The sequence below is a fragment of the Haliotis rufescens genome, unplaced genomic scaffold (genome assembly GCF_023055435.1).
Source record: "Haliotis rufescens isolate VD_foot unplaced genomic scaffold, xgHalRufe1.0.p SCAF_8, whole genome shotgun sequence".
Classification (NCBI taxonomy): domain Eukaryota; kingdom Metazoa; phylum Mollusca; class Gastropoda; order Lepetellida; family Haliotidae; genus Haliotis; species Haliotis rufescens.
Genome location: NW_025964372.1, coordinates 46,693,931 through 46,711,251, shown reverse-complemented (window position 1 = coordinate 46,711,251; position 17,321 = coordinate 46,693,931). Strand labels below are relative to the sequence as shown.

At 42.5% G+C, this 17,321-nt stretch overlaps 1 protein-coding gene across 1 annotated transcript; it reads left to right on the top strand.

Annotated features, from left to right (window-relative positions):
* The first annotated feature begins 4,597 nt into the window (after nucleotides 1-4,597).
* Nucleotides 4,598-14,477, top strand: LOC124143589. The gene is made up of 6 exons (XM_046512616.2): nucleotides 4,598-4,754; nucleotides 9,427-9,654; nucleotides 11,055-11,217; nucleotides 12,231-12,358; nucleotides 13,047-13,206; nucleotides 14,270-14,477. Exons 1-6 carry the CDS (start codon nucleotides 4,673-4,675, stop codon nucleotides 14,358-14,360), a joined length of 852 nt encoding a protein of 283 aa, XP_046368572.2. The 5' UTR covers nucleotides 4,598-4,672; the 3' UTR covers nucleotides 14,361-14,477.
* Nucleotides 14,478-17,321: the final 2,844 nt, after the last annotated feature.

Sequence of the window (17,321 nt, the reverse complement as noted above, 5' to 3'; positions counted from 1 at the left end):
TCATATAATTTTCATCACTCTTTTGCCTCTAATCCCAATGGAATCTGCTTCGGAATCGATACTAATTATTCTCTGGCAATAAAGTTTTATATATTAACACATATCCCTCCATCCCCTCTAACTGAAACTGAGAAAAAAACGAATTTTCACGAACGCCAAGTTAATAGCGTTTTCAATTCCGATCCACGATGAAGATGCTGTTTATTTTCACTGTATGACAGAACTGTTATTTATTGAATTTAACGGAAAAGTAGATTTTGTCGGATGGGAAACTTTCTAACTTTTTAACCCTCATACTGAGGAAATCAGATTATAAACCAACGTCGAACTTTTGAACTGCCCCCTCGTGGAAACCAGATACACTCTCCTTCATTCGCTCTTAAGGATGTTGGCATGAGGACCAACTACTTCAGACTCGCGACCTACATGAGTATTTAAGATGTTGCAACGCATTGTGCAATGCTTGTATTGCACCATGTTGAGACATAAGTATTATTTTTTTCTATATTTGATAGGAATTCCTGTCCGGATTGGCAAAATCAAAACAAACCGCAGGTATCTCGTTTATCTGATATCGTTTAATCTGAACAAGCAATAAAACACACCACTGAAACTCCTATATAGATCTCGGAAGTAAGAAGTGCGTCTATCTTGTATATTTTTTCAGCGGGTTAGAATAGGTCCCCAGCAACCTATGCTTGTCATACTAAGCGACTCTTGCTCAGATGTTGTTTGATCAAGGTTACAACATTCAAGGCCTCAGTAAAGCTTTAGAAGGTTTTATGGTGGACATATGGAGGACATTTCCAAAGTTAAGGCATCAGTGACAAACATGTTGTCCGATACAATTTCCTATTTTGACTTGTACGATAATCCCGTATTTTTTCAGGTGAACAATTGACTTGTCTCTGCGTGTATTTGTGTCAGATTACACCGATGGGGCAGGGTATGCTCACCTTCTCGCGCATACCTGGTATCATCGCTATATGATAGCTAGTCATAAACACATGCTCACGATATAGCCGGAATCGTACTGTCGACTCTGCTTTATGTAGAGATTTCTGTTGGATATGGAAAGAATTTTGTCGCTATATTTAATGGATCGCTAGTCAGATTGGGCGTTTCTGACAGTGTCAATGGTTTTTCTCCTACATACCCCTGCCTTTTGGCGGGAATATAGTTGAGAACGACGTTAAACATCACACAATTAACCAAACAAACAAATATATCCCGTTTCAGTAAAGCCACCCGAGACATACATTATTTGGAATAGAACCTGGGTCTTCGTCTTGACGTGCCACCCAAAAACATATAACTGACATGGAAGTCGGGCGATTTCATTATGATTTATATTTTTTTCTGTGTCGTTGTACTCGGTAACCGACCGCGTAAAGAACTCGACACGTTCAAAGTAGTTACATCTTAACACTTCATTTACTAAAATTATATTATTGATTATGTTATATAATTAAACTTAATAGTAAGCGAATGCAGGTGATCTGTACGATATCATTCCCAGTGATATCAACATACTAATGCCCTTTATATGTGGACGTTATTAACGGTAATCAACCAATGTTGTGACTCCCAGGACGGTTCCACTGGACTTCATCAAGAGTTTATACAGCTCCCAGAGTACAGACATCCACTGGTCGTCACTACCAGGTGATTACGATTCACACCTTGAAAACATTCTATTGATGTCCTGTGTTGATTTTCACGAGCTCCATGCAAATTAGAAAATTTACCAAACCATTTATCCTTAAATACTCCAAATATTCAGTTGAAAATGTATTTTGTCAAGAGTTGTGAACCAGTAAACATAAAGGCTCGAGTTCACTGCCAAGGCCGCTGTTACTATAATTGGAAGCAATGAACGCGACCCCCTCATGAATAATACATATGGCGCCTTTTAAAAATCTATTTCCGATGGGAAGGCTCAGCTCAATTCAAAGGTAAATGTTTTGAGAACAAGATATATAACATGTCCACGACATTCCGTATGTCCACTGTGATGGTGCTGTGACGGTGTGTGCAGGATCAGCATCGGGGTGTGGTAGATGATTATGAAGGTGCAAATCGCAGTTACATACGTACACTATTTTAACATCAAATAGACAGATGCAGAGGGAAGAACATTTTTAGAGTAAATACGGAGAGTGAGTGAGTGAGTGAGTGAGAGAGACCGACAAATATTTTATTAAATGTGTCATATATGTAAATTATTTAAATGAGTCACTCACGTCGGGTGAGGATGTGATAACTATGTTAATATCAACACATATCAACCCAAGATATCATTTTTATAAGGCGCTTGTTAATTTAGACTTTGGTTCAGTAACACGCGAAGCATGTGACGGTATTTATCTAAGTTATGTAAAATGTGCGTGCTTAACTTCAATTCATTGTGATATACAATATGGGTGCATGGCGTGGCATTTGCAAAAGCCCCATGGGATTTCCTGGTCACCAGTAGCCTTTACTCCCGTAAGAGTGAGTGAGTTGGGTTTAACGCCGCTTTTAACAGTATTCCAGTTATATCGCGGCGTGTCAGCTTAATGTGGGAGGAAGGCCCGAAGTGATGCAGGTCTCAGACGTTTACCACTTCGGTGAAACCCACGAGCACGGGCATGGTGCAGACAAACTTAGAAACATAATCGGTGCGAACCGAGATTGGAACCCACAATCATAGGTTTCTGGCGCGCCCAAGGGACGCAACTCTGCACAGCGAATCGCGGCGCCTAAGACGACTGGGCCACCCGTGCCCCTACTGGTCGTAAGAAGCGACTAAATGCATGTGTAATCAGGCTTTGGGTTTGTTGACGAGTCAAGGTACCCCAACGACGTGGATCGTTGCTCACAGTATTTTCACTGTATTGTCTGGGGAATTTAATATTGCTGAGTTCGGTGTTAAACAAAAAACACACGCACGCACAAAAACACACATGAATAATATATATTATTATGGTCAATTTAAAGATATCGTGACACTTTTAACGCTTCGACATCCACAAATTGGTATTGGGTGAGTCACTCAGATGACCTTCGTGACAGGCAATACTCATGTGTTAATTGCAGGAAACAGCCATAAGTGGTCGGACTATGGTGATCTGTTAGGCAATATTAACTATAGGTCATTTGAGTGTGTCTCGTTGGTTTTATATTTGAACATCGGCCACACAAGCCATGTTAGCGAGTCTGTAACATTGTTTTGCTTCTTCGTACGTTGTGAAGCAGCTAACACACATTTTAAAGAAATGTTTATATATGAATTATGCAGTAATTAATTACATTAATTGAATATATATTTTACTCTTCGTGTACCAAGTTTGTTTCTTAAATCTGTGAAGTTCATCTCACTCTCTTACTCTATCGTGGAAACCTAGATACATAATCGGGGCGAACCGGGATTCCAACCCACAATCATAGGTTTCTGGCGTTCCCAAGGGAGGCAACTTTGCACAGCGAATCTATATATATGAGGATCCGAGTAGGTCCTTGTGCCTCATGGTGTCAGTTCAGAACTGGTTAATGAAGATCGCATGCTACCAGGAGAGCAGAACACCCTTTTCGCGAACACTTGGTGTCATCACTCATTTTTGCCAACCCAATCATTTTGCCCTTTTACGCCCATTGGAATGTGTTTCGGCAGACATTGGTGACTGGTTGTTCTCTTGTGCTGACGTTTTATATTTATGTGTGTGTGATCTGTTTGATTGACCGTCATGGTAGATCGGTGCTCTATCACTGGCTGCTAAAAAGCCGATAAAGCTGGAACATTGATGTTTGTGGCTTAATTAGCTATTGTTTACATCGGACTTTTACTGAGGACTTCTTACGTTCCTGCTTGCTGTTTATCAGCGAGTTAAGATTAAACGTCAAATCGGCATTATTTCAGCCTTATCAGCTTATCGGGTGATAGATTTAACATGATAAACTTTTACATTTTAATTTTAATTTATAAATTGCAGTATCCCCGTGAGGACTCCCTGGTTAAATATGTTCCAAGCATTCTGGCGTTGTCATAAGAGGTTACTGCGGTCATGCAGCTGGAATATTGCTGAGCATGGTTGAAACAACCAAAAAAACAAAAAAACGTTGTTCACAATAAGCATCAACCGCTGGTCCCAAACTCGACCATTAAAACAAGTCGCAGTGATGTCGCTTGAACATTGCTAACTGTGGCGTTAAAGAACATTTGCTCCAGAGCCGAGTGAACCCGAATTACTCAAGTTGGTGTATATATTTGCCTTGTTAGGCAATCACTTATGTATTCTTGCCGGGAATAAGCCTTTCCTCGGCGTATTTGTAACAAATGAACTTTCCGTGTGTCACCGTAACTGTCAAGTACTTGTCAAAATTGGACAGTTAAGCGTTCATAAATCTTCTGATATGATGTTTTGTGAATCCGTCTTGACAGGTATCCCGGTTCATAATGAAGGGTGCGGTGCACACATTTTTCATCGACGATTCCAACATTAGCGTCAACACAACACTTCCGTGTAATTGGCATGGCCCTTATAGTCTCCCGTACAAAACTCAACTTGGATTGTTCCATGAAACGACAGTGATCCTGTGCAGAGGTCTTTAATCTATTATTAGCTTTTCGTAAGCTTGACACATGCTATATAGACAGATGTAACCCTTTTACTTTAGTCACAAGCCGACAACGATGTTTTGCCTCTGCAGCTTTGCAGCGGTTCTTGTTTTCCTCGGGGTGTGCGCGGGGCAGGCGCCATCTACAACAGGAACGGGTAAGCTACTTTGTACAGTGCATCAGTAGCTTTTCTTGTACCCTTCAGGTGTATTTTTATTTAGGGGTCATGGGTGGCCCAGTCGTCGAAGGCGCTGCAATAGGCTGTGTAGAGTTGCGTCCCTTAGACATGCCAGGCACCTATGATCCAGATTATATCTTCAGGTTTGCGACCAGTGAAGATCCGGGGTAGAATAGGTCTTCAGCAACCCATGCTTGCTGTAAAAGGCGACTATGCTTGTCGTAAAAAGTGACTAACGGGATCGGGTGGTCAGGCTCGCTGACTGGGTTGATGCATGTCATCGATCCCAACTGCGTAGATGGATGCTCATGATGTTTATCACTGGATTGTCTGGCCCCGACTCGATTATTTTCAGACCGCCGCCATATAGCTGGAATATTGCTGAGTGCGGCGTTAAACAACAAACTTACAGACCATCTTCAGGTTTGCCAGCACGATACCGGTGCTCGTGGATTTCACCAATACGGTTCATTTATTCTTTCATATTTCGATCACTAGGACGCCGTTTTTATTCATGCTTAAAATAAAACCAAACAAGGAATAGAAACTGAAGTTTTGTTAATTTGTAATTTTATCATCAAATGCTTAAATACTTTAGCTTAAAAAAACTGATTATCTATTTTGCCGAACGAATGTGTACCTTTTCACATGGTCCAGGATGACTGAACAATTTCGGATGAGGTTCCGCAGTAGGACTGTATCCCCAAACTGACTCAATACAAATTACAAATCACAAAACTGCACAATTAGAAACCAAATGCTTCACTGAACAGCACCGACAAGCAACGAGTGCTGTTTGATGTTATTGTTTTTGACGCTGCGAAAAGGTAGCGGTCGCCGCTGGTCGATGCTGGGGACGTTGTCTCCACAGTTACAACAAAACTGACCTCAGGTAACTTCCGGTATACACAACTAAACCCAGGTAACTTCCGGTATACATAACTAACCCCAGGTAACTTCCGGTATACATAACTAACCCCAGGTAACTTCCGGTATACATAACTAACCCCAGGTAACTTTCGGTATACACAACAAACCCCAGGTAACTTCTTGTATACACAAATGACCCCTGGTAACTTCCCGCATACACAACTTACACAGATAGCTTCCGGTATACACAATCGACCCCAGGTTACTTCCGGTATGCACAACTTAAACTAGGTAACTTCCGGTATACACAACTAACACCAGGTAACTTCCGGTATACACAACTTACACCAGGTAATTCCGGTTTACACACCTTACACCAGGTAACTTCCGGTATACACAACCGACCCCATGTCTCATATATATATATATATGTATATATATATATATATCTTTCCAAGTACACAGCTGACACCAGGCATATTTCTGCATGTACAGCTGCACTAAGTTCCAATCTGAAAGCGAAGCTGACACCAGGTACTTTTCCGCATACAGAAATGACACCTGTGCCTTTTTCTGAATACTGACCCCAACTTCCTTTTATATACACAACTGACCCAGGTACATGTATGTATACACAACTGGCCCTAGGTACATCTCTGTATACACAACTGGCCCTCGGTACCTATGCATACACAACTGGCCCTAGGTACCTCTCTGCATACACAACTGACCCCAGGTACCTCTCTGTATACAAAACTGACCCTAGATACCTCTCTGTATACACAACTGGCCCTAGGTACCTATGTATACACAACTGGCCCCAGGTACCTCTCTGCATACACAACTGACCCTTGGCACCTCTCTGTATATACAACTGACCCTAGGCACCTCTCTGTATACACAACTGGCCCCAGGTACCTCTCTGCATACACAACTGACCCTTGGCACCTCTCTGTATATACAACTGACCCTAGGCACCTCTCTGTATACACAGCTGACCAAGGTACCTCTGTATACACAATTGACCCTTAGAACCTCTCTGTATACACAACTGACCCTTGGCACCTATCTGTATACAAAACTGACCCCAGGTACCTCTCTGTATACACAACTGACCCTAGATACCTCTCTGTATACACAACTGGCCCTATGTACATCTCTGTATACACAACTGACCCTATGTACATCTCTGTATACACAACTGGCCCTATGTACATCTCTGTATACACAACTGGCCCTATGTACATCTCTGTATACACAACTGGCCCTATGTACATCTCTGTATACACAACTGACCCCAGGTACCTCTCTGTATACACAACTGACCCTATGTACATCTCTGTATACACAACTGGCCCTATGTACATCTCTGTATACACAACTGGCCCTATGTACCTATGTTTACACAACTGGCCCTAGGTACCTCTCTGCATACACAACTGACCCTTGGCACCTCTCTGTATACACAGCTGACCAAGGTACCTCTGTATACACAATTGACCCTTTGAACCTCTCTGTATACACAACTGACCATTGACACCTCTCTGTATACACACCTGACCCTTGGCACCTCTCTGTATACACAACTGACCAAGGTACCTCTCTGTATACATAACAGACCCTAGGTACTTCTTTGTATACACAACTGACACAAGGTACCTTACTGTATACACAATTGCCCCCATGTACATTTCTGTATATTTAACTGATCCCAGGTACCTCGCTGTATACACAACTGACCCTTGGTACCTCTCTGTATACACAACTGACCCTTGGCACCTCTCTGTATACGCAACTGACCCTTGGCGCCTCGCTGTATACACAACTGACCCTTGACACCTCTCTGTATACGCAACTGACCCTTTGCGCCTCTCTGTATACACAGCTGACCAAGGTACCTCTCTGTATACACAACTGACCTCGGCACCTCTCTGTATACACAACTGACCAAGGTACCTTTCTGTATACACAACTGAGTCCAGCACCTTTTTGCATGTACAACTGATCCCAGGTACCTTTCGGTATGTACAGCTTACCCCAGGTAACATTTTGTATACACAACATCAAATGCTTTTACGTATTCACTTCCTGAACGAAATTGGTCTTTGTGATAAATTTAAAATATGTATGTGAATAATTAATTGCTTGTTTTTAATTTGTTTGTGATGCTTTTATCAACAAAGATTACCGAAGGCTCTCTCTAGGAAGTTAAGGTACCGTAAAAAAATTGTCCCCTGTGTGACACGTAATTCCTATCATAGTCGAACTATCATCAAAGTGTTTTAAGCCAACTGAGTATTTCTTAATATTGGCTAGTATTGAGCACAACCACCAGTAGGTTAAGTGATGATGTAAATGCTGCTGGCTATTCGTGCAGAAAGCAGAGGCATGATCCCATGATCCCGAGCGAGGTAGCCTAGCTTTAGTTACTGGTTGCCTATAGTCCATGTTTTAAACTGTATAAATGATATTGTTATGCCCAAATATGTTTGAAAAAAATCTTTTTAAACTTTGCATTCATGACTCACTTGTGAAAATATCAACTTTGTCTCGTCATTATATGTCTGAAATAATGCCGATATGACGTTAAACTTTAAACACCGACGCCAGACGCCAGGTACATTTCTCTTTACAGAACAGACCCAAGGTGCAATTCTGAAAACACAACAGACGCCAGGTACAATTCTGAAAACACACCAGACGCCAGGTACAATTCTGAAAACACAACAGCCCCCAGGTACAATTCTGAAAACACACCAGACGCCAGGTACAATTCTGAAAACACAACAGACCCCAGGGACAATTCTGAAAACACAACAGACCCCAAGTACATTCCTTGAAATACAACTGACCCTACTACCTTTCTTTCTGTATACACAACAGAACCGAGGTAACTTTCTGCCTGAACAAATGACTCCAGGTATCTCTCTGTAAACTCAGCTGATCACAGGTACCTTTCTGTATACAGAACTGACCCAAATTACTTTTGTGTATACACAACGGACAACAGGTACCCTTTTGTAAACACAACAGTCCCAGGTACCTTTCTGTATACACAACGGACAACAGGTACCTTTCTGTCAACAAAACAGGCCCCAGGAACCTTTCTGTATACACAACAGGCCCCAGGAACCTTTCTGTAAACACAACTGGCCCTAGATTCATTCCTGTATACACAAAACAGATCTCAGGTACATGTCTTTAAATACAACTGACCCCAAGAAACTTTCTTTCTGTGTACACAGGTACCGATGTGCATTTAATACTGATCCAAGGTACGTTTCTTCACGCACAACTGACTCCAGATATCTATCTGTATACACAATAGACCCATGGTACAATCCTGTATACACAACTGTCCCTAGGAATATGTCTGTAATCACAACTGGACCCACCTGTATACACAATTGCCCCCATGTACATTTCTGTACATAGAACTGATCCCAGGTACCTTGTTGTATACATAACTGACACGAAGTACTCTCATGTATTCGGAACTGAAAATCGAACCCAGATACATTTATGTATACAGAGCAAACCCCCGTACCTTTCTTTATGTATACACAACAGACACGAGGCAGATTTCTGTGTATACAACTGACCTCAGGTTCCATTCTGTGTACACAACTGATGCTTCTTGTTTGACCCAAACAGATGAGGAACCCATCTCGTGATGCTGATTGTCCTGCTCTAACTTTCAGACAATGTTATATATTACTGGTCGGTCCCCAACGGTTAGGATACTAAGGATCACTGCGGATTCCGACTTTGATATTTTCAGGCAGGAGTCACGACTTGGTGGTATTCTCCCAGAGGGAACTGGTGCACATCGACGTTACAACTGGTCAGTCCAATAGTTATTCTTTGCCGGGCATCTTCAGCATCAACGCCGTGGACTACGACGATGTGGACAACAGATTGTTCATCATGTCAGCCTATAGTAACATCGCTTCCTCCAACGTGGACGGCAGTAACCTCACCTACCTGCGTGATTGGACGTCAAACCCCAGTATGTACTTCACGTAACGCCCATGAGTTAACGACCCGTGGTAGATCCGGGGTAGAATAGGTCTTCAGCAACCCATACTTGCCGTAAAACGTGACTTTGCTTGTCGTAAGAGGCGACTAACGGAATCGGGTGGTCAGGCTCGCTGACTTGGTTGATGCATGTCATCGTATCCCAGTTGCGTGGATTGATGCTCATGATATCAATCACTGGATTGTCTGGTCCAGACTCGATTATTTACAGACCGCCGTCATATAGCTGGAATATTGCTGAGTGTGGCGTTAAATAACAAACAAACCCATGAGTGATGTACAGGAGTTTACGAGATGAATCATCTTGTACACAACGAGACCGAAGGTCTGTGGTGCACACGAACATTCAGCCTGTAATTAAGGGGGCCATGGATGCCGAGTCTGGTATGTCACATGTCTCATCTCTAGGCGTACATATTGAGTTCGAATCACAGTTCGCTAAGGTTATATATTTCTAGGTTTGTCAGCACCCTACCCGTACTCGTGGGTTTTACCAAAGTGGCAAACGTCTAAAACCTGCATCACTTCAAGCTTCCTCCCACATTAATCTAAAACGCCGTGATATAAATGAAAGGTGCGTACAAATCAAACTCTCTTAACTCATAAAATCACGCGTGTTTCGCTCTTGAAATGAGAAATGAGTAGGGCAAAATGACCAAATAGCTTAAATATGCTTCGACGTCACCAGCTATACTATTTGCTGTCAGATATGAGACGTCCAAACACATGGAAAACGTCGAAAGGAAAGCATGGCGTCGTGTGGGCGTCTCACAACTGACACAAGGACTCTGTATTTCAGACTCCGTGTATTCTATGTCTTTTGGCTTGCAAATGCGACAAACAATATGTACATTTCTATCTTTCTCGACTCATCTTGGTTGCTTTCTTTGATATGTCCAATTACGACTACCTGGTATATTTTCGGGGAGATATAATTCAATGATACTGTGATATTTTGTACTGGGCATACCAAAAGACACTATGGTAACACAAAGCGTCAACGGGCAGCACATCACATGATTCTCTTAGTCGCCTCTACGACAAGTAAGGGTGGTGATTCCAGGTTAAAATAGATCCCCAGCAACCCTGGGAGGTGACTTTATTGACCAGGCGCGATGACGTGATGGCGTGTCATCTGTGTGGGTCGCTGCTAATGACATCACTCATTGGATTGTTTACAAGCTGCCATCACATGGCTGGAATATTGCTGAGTTCTGCGTTAAGCTACAACTCTCCAATACAGAATCCAAATGGGATTAATCCCTATTGGGAGACGTTGTAGCATCATCAGCAGTAGCTTTAGTGTCAGTGGTGCAGTAGCTACTGTGTTGGACTTGTTGCACGACTTAAAGCGAAATGTTTTGTCAACAGAGCCTCACTCTGACTGCCTGACAGTGGCCAGTGATGCGCGACTCGTGTTCTTCGCTGGAACGGGCCGACAGGTTGTCCGAATGAGCGTTAATGGTGATCATGAGACTGTCTTAGTCAACCGTCGGAACAGGGTGCGAAGAATGGCTGTCGACCAAGCGACAAGGTAAGGGAGTGATGTTCTCAGTTATAGGTGGAACAAATATTACTTGACGGGATCACAGAGATCGTAAATCACAATAGAGTCCAAAAAAGCAGTCGTATAATGTCTTTGCTACATGTATGTTAATGTTTGGAAGGTTTTTGTTTGCTATTTAACGCAGCACTCAGCGATATTCCAGCTCTCTGAAGGCGGTCTGTAAATAATCGAGTCTGGACCAGATAATCCAGTGATTGATATCATGAGCATCAATCCGCGCAATTGGGACACAATGACATGCATCAACCAAGTCAGCGAGCCTGGCCACCCGATTCCGTTAGTCGCCTCTTAAGACAAGCATAGTCGCCTTTTACGACAGGTATGGGTTGCTGAAGACCTATTCGACCCCGGATCTTCATTTGTCGTTACCCCGTACCTTTTGGTGTTTGGGACTGGAATTTATTCGAAGCAGCCCATGCTTGTCGGGGACCGCTTGTCGTGCGAGGCGACTTGGTGGACAGAACAGTCAGGCTCGGTGACTTAGTAGATATCCTGTAGCGTGCTCATAATACACATAACTAAATCGTATGGTCCACACTGTAGTTACATGCCGCCGTTTTAAACAACAACGAACGGCCCAGCAATGTGTACGTGGGCGCACTCAGCTCAAGCTCAACGACGAAGCCCTTTAAAGAAGTAACTTGCAAGTTACATGACTCGGTCTGTATCTCTTCAGAATGGGGGCTAGTGAATACCTTTTCGTATTTTCTGTAGCTCTGCCTAAAAATAATTATCTGCAAGTCGGCTTGTAGCGGGTTCCATTCCTAGGGTTACTGTAATTATAAAGCGTTGTTAGTCAGCACAAGTACCCTTCCCATACTATTTGGCAGATGTAATGGTGTTAGCGTCGGCGACCTACGTTACGTTTGCCTCGTAATGTAACTGAAATCATATTCCTCTTTCAAAGCGACGTCCAATCAAGCTTACTCACTACAGATGAACCTAAATCGTTTATGTATGTCTCTATATCAACTCAACAGGATGGTATTCTGGTGTGAGCAAGAGCTTGACAACCACTTGTACAAGATGGGTTTTGATGGCGGACAAGTGGCGATACACAAGGACCTCCACTTCTTTGGGCCACGACCGAGGGCCATGGACTTAGTCAGTAAGTTGTCTACACCCCCGTTCAATTCCAGGCTAGAGTCGGTCCCAACGTAATGGTCTGTGTGACGTGTTGCATGCGAGCCTTTCTTATGTCAATCACAGGTTTCTCTGGTCAGGATTCGAGTATTGGATACGTTGTTAAACAACAAACAAAGAATTCCTCCACATATTATGGGAAGACCACATAGTTTTTACAAGGTATTTTACTGGATTGATGTTTCTCCATAAACCCAGTAGCATTTGTCGATGCTGAATAAACTACAAAATAAATGTTTGGGCCGAGACTTTAAAACTGCGCCCCACTGTGTTGCAAAATGAATATATTTCTACACGTTTTTCTTTACCTATAAGCAGCCAAATTTCTGTACTTGCACACAGTAGACGCAATTGATCATTTACATACCGTTTTCATTAGTTTGAACAAAGTCAGTAATGGTACTCTCGTGTCACGGCATTTTCTGGTTCATCGATCACTTGATTGTCTGGTTTGCCTGCTTACCCTTTTTGCGAACACCTGGTGTCATCACTTATTTTCAGCAATTTGTCCTTCACGCCAAGTTGAATCTGTTTCGGGAGAAAATATAGAATGGTTATTCTCTTGCATTGACTATATATATTTTATATATTTTTAAGTCACACCATCATAAACATGAAGAAACTTAACAAATTCTAATTCTATTTACCGCCAGATAACAGGATGTTCACAGTTGAGTATGACGGTATCTATGCGATCAACATGACGCAGTTTGACTACACGATGATCCTCAGCGGCCGACGCAGTGACATGAATGAAGACATTGTGTATGACCCAAGGAGACAACGCGTGTTCTACTCTTTCGGCAATCTCCAGTAGGTATAGTAGGTGTGAGTGAGTGAGTGTGACTTCAATGCTACACAACCCGTGAAGATCCGGGGTAGAAGAGGTCTTCAGCAACCAATGCTTGCTGTAAAATGCGACTATGCTTATCGTAAGAGTCGACGAACAGATCGGGTGGTCAGGATCGCTAACGTGGTTGATGCATGTCATCCTATTCCAATTACGTGGATCGATGTCATGTCAATCACGGGATTGTCTGGTCCAGACTCGACTCGACTCGTCATATTGCTGAGTGCGGCGTTAAACAACACACAAACAAACAAACAAACAAATCACTGCTACACAAAAAGCGAAACCAGGTCTTGCGTCGCTGCTTTGAATGCGTGAAACCAGTTAACTCGGTCAATACCAAGTACGTGTAGTAGGAGTGAGTGAGAGTTACTACAATGCTACACAAAGCAAAGCTAGGTTTGCATCACTGCTTTGAATTCGGGAAACAGTATGTAGGTCTCCCATTGCTGGCCGGGATTCACCCCTCGGTTTGACTGGATGAATGTGTGAGTTGAGGTTTAGACCCGTGAAGATTCCGGGGTAGAATAGGTCTTCAGCAACCCATGCTTGCCGTAAAAGGCGACTATGCTTGTCGTAAAAGGCGACGAACGGGATCGGGTGGTCAGGCTCGCTGACTTGGTTGATGCATGTCATCGATCCCAATTGCGTGTATCTATGCTCATGATATTAGTCACTGGGTTGTCTGGTCCAGACTCGATTATTTACAGACCGCCGTCATATAGTTGGAATATTGCTGAGTGCGGCGTTAAACAACAAACCAGCCAACCAACAACCAAGAGTTGAGGTTTATGTCTGTTTTCGCAATAGCTTAGCAATATCAACGCGGGGAATCCCAGAAACGGGTTTCCAAAATCATTTTACCCATGTTGGGACTAAAGAATTGAAGTGTTTCCGATGTGACTGGGGAGAACGAGTAAAACAAGGTCATGCATAGTTTTCTTGGAGAGTGTTTAGAAATGTTTTCAGAAATATCTTGTAGGCTGTGCTTACTAGATTAACATTGTTCACCTTTCTCATGTACAGGAAAGTCAGGATGATGACTCCCACTGGCGACCAGAATTCCCCCATTGGACCTAACCTTGGAAGGGGCAAGAAGCTTCTTCTTTTGCTGTAGGCGATGTTGGTCACCAAGTTCCAATCTCAACATCTAATCAGGAAATAAACTAGATTATCACTCAAGAAGGTTTTATTTGTTTGAAGGAATGAGTGAATAAATGTTGTTTAAGCTGGATGTAAGCTTTGATTCATTTCCAAACCAGTGATTGATGGTATGTACACCGTGATAGCCTCCCCGAGCCGTACATTGTCGACAGAAAAGGAAACGGAGATACCAAAGCAACAAGGTCTACAACCAGAACTGTCCTCAGGAAACATGTTTGGTTAGGTTAGAGTGGAAGAATAACAAAAGCAATTGTGAACATTCATGAATTTTTGTTTGTATTGCCAATCGAAGGTACATTTTACGTCACTCCCTATCATAAACTCAGACGAAAGGCGACTGGGCCACCCATGCGCCCTTCGTGGGGTTCAATACGTCACTATATGCCTGAAATACTGCCGATGTGACGTTAAATGGTAACTCACTCACCCATGGACTGCAATACTGTATAATATGAAATAGAAATAGTGGCTGATGTGAGTGTCCATTGTTGTCTCACCTCACTGAAATAGTCTGTAGGCCCGTACCTGCTCCCTTCTTTGCTCAATTCCATCTCCACTCTCAATATTTTTCAAAACACGGTATAAAGTTGCATAACAAGGGAGATAACTCTACATAAATGAAAGAAATGACAGAAGGTCAGAATAAGTTCTTCATGCACTTTTGACATGTCGACTATATATGACAATTTCTTGTACTTATTTGAGCATCCTCCCACACTGTTGGGTTGTCAACCAAATCGCAAAGCCTGACCACTAGATCCATGTGATCTGCTCTTGCGACAAGAATAATTTACTATTGGGCTCTTCTATCCCGAAATCCCCAGGGGTAGATACTCAAAAGGTTGCAAATAAGATTAAAGAACTCAAATTCATTTCCTGCATGCAACTGTACATATCTAAAAAGGAATAAAACCGGATATGTTTTGCACTGAATGGAAACAGTGGAAGCAGCACCACCCAACCTTTGGCCGACGACCACAACACTTTTCCACCATACACATGTAACCTAAGGGAATTTAGTATGTGCGTGTGTGTGTGTAACATGAATCACGTGGACTTTGTTCCCAAATTGAAACAACATGTTAACCCAGAATATTGTACGTAAACGAACTTAGTGTGAAACCAACATACAACCAACAAGTGGTATACACTTAAATGTATTACCAAATTAACTTGGTTTACCTTCTGACTTAACTTCCTGACGACTGCTGACATTGTCCAAACACAATGCAATGAGCGCCTACCGAATCTCAACAGAAACAATGTAACATGCAACTGGACCGTTCTTTAGCCAAAATGGCATCACTTTATATTCGTAAAGTCCATCTGGATTCACAAGAGCTGATAACCGCTTATGCATTGGAATATGCCAATACCCCTTCAGTAGGTCAAACTTGCTTGCGTTCCTGGCTTTACCAATTCTGTCAATGCAGTCATCGATACTTGGTAATTGGATAAGATTCAGTTTCAGAAACAGCTTTCACACGTTTCATGTCAGTACAACATATGTACCTCCGTCATATAGATGGAATATTGCTGAGTGCAGCGTTAAACAACAAACAAACAAACAAAACAACATATGTAACTACAAGAATGCAATCTGAACTCCAGTCACTATGACTTGGTTCAATAAAGTCATTGTATTGAAACTCCTTCTTCAGGGCTTCAAGCTTGATTGGATTTATCCAGTAAGGATGTTGCTTCACCGGCACATCCTCACCTACATCTACATCTACATCTACATCATGACGTCCTAAATGTGTACGGCCAGAACAAATGAGCAAACTCTTGGATTAACTCTGACACTTGAGCCTTTTGCTCAGATGACTAATTAATTAACTTAACATCCAAGTTAGCTAAAACTTCAGAATTGTTTCAGACATTTAATCGTTAAGGAAGCAACTTCATTGATCATGAGACGTTTTCAACATGCTGAACATTTACGTGCCAAAGGCATGTTGCAGGTGGGCACACGTCAGAATATTGTTGCCCAAATGCTGCATGTTACTCAATCCGTCATCAGTCATCAGCAGTTGGCGGGCCCGATACCAAGAAACACATAACCTTGATGATCGACGCCACTCTGGACCCCTGGGACAGATGAGTCAGAACGATGGCATTGAGAAATTGAGAAAAGCGAGCGGATGCAACAGGCAACTGGTGTGTTGAATGTACATGTCCAGACGGTGCTAATTCATCTGCACAGAACAGAATCTGATGGCATTTGCTTCCACGTGTCATCCAACAACTTACTGCGCGTCATTTGAATCAGAGGCGTCAGCGAAGAAGGGAACGTGTGCATTGGGTGATTGAGTTACAATCTAAAATCACATAGGCAGTATTTTCAGCCATATCGTGACTATAAATAGTTTTAGATGAAGAATAAATACATTTAGACAATATAAAAAGCTGTCAACAAAGGACAGAAAACAACTAGACTTATCATATATTTATATTTAAAACTAGATAGTAACTGTGAGTGAGGCACTCATTAAGAGCAACCTCCTCGTGGTAAGTGCTGGGTAATGCCAATCGCTCTTCCCCCGTGTCGACCCAGGGTAGAATGGATAGTTCTGAGCACGCATAGTTCTTTCAAAATCCTATGATAACAACAGACTTTCGTTACTTGAATTTCCAATAACATTATTGCGTCTTAAATTTGCTTAGAGTCCTATGCCAGAAGGCGATGGCTCATGGGCCAATCTGGCTTTGTAAACCTCTGAATTCTGTTTCTCCAGAAAAGTGTCATGAGCGAACCAGCCTGGCATTAAAGCATTCCATAGCTATTCAAGTTTATATTTGCTGGAGTATAACATGCTTGTAGCCCTTGTGGTACAGGCGGGCTTCCACTGCACCATCGTCCTTGTTGACATTCCATGACGGGTGGGGAGCAGAAATGTCAAAACCTGTGCTT

What these genes read in the sequence shown, in the direction of transcription:
- LOC124143589 (XM_046512616.2), top strand. Translation starts at nt 4,673, where the DNA reads ATGTTTTGCCTCTGCAGCTTTGCAGCGGTTCTTGTTTTCCTCGGGGTG. An exon ending in GCCATCTACAACAGGAACGG is followed by an intron (nt 4,755 to 9,426) that starts GTAAGCTACTTT and finishes TGATATTTTCAG; the next exon opens with GCAGGAGTCACGACTTGGTG. An exon ending in GAGGGCCATGGACTTAGTCA is followed by an intron (nt 12,359 to 13,046) that starts GTAAGTTGTCTA and finishes ATTTACCGCCAG; the next exon opens with ATAACAGGATGTTCACAGTT.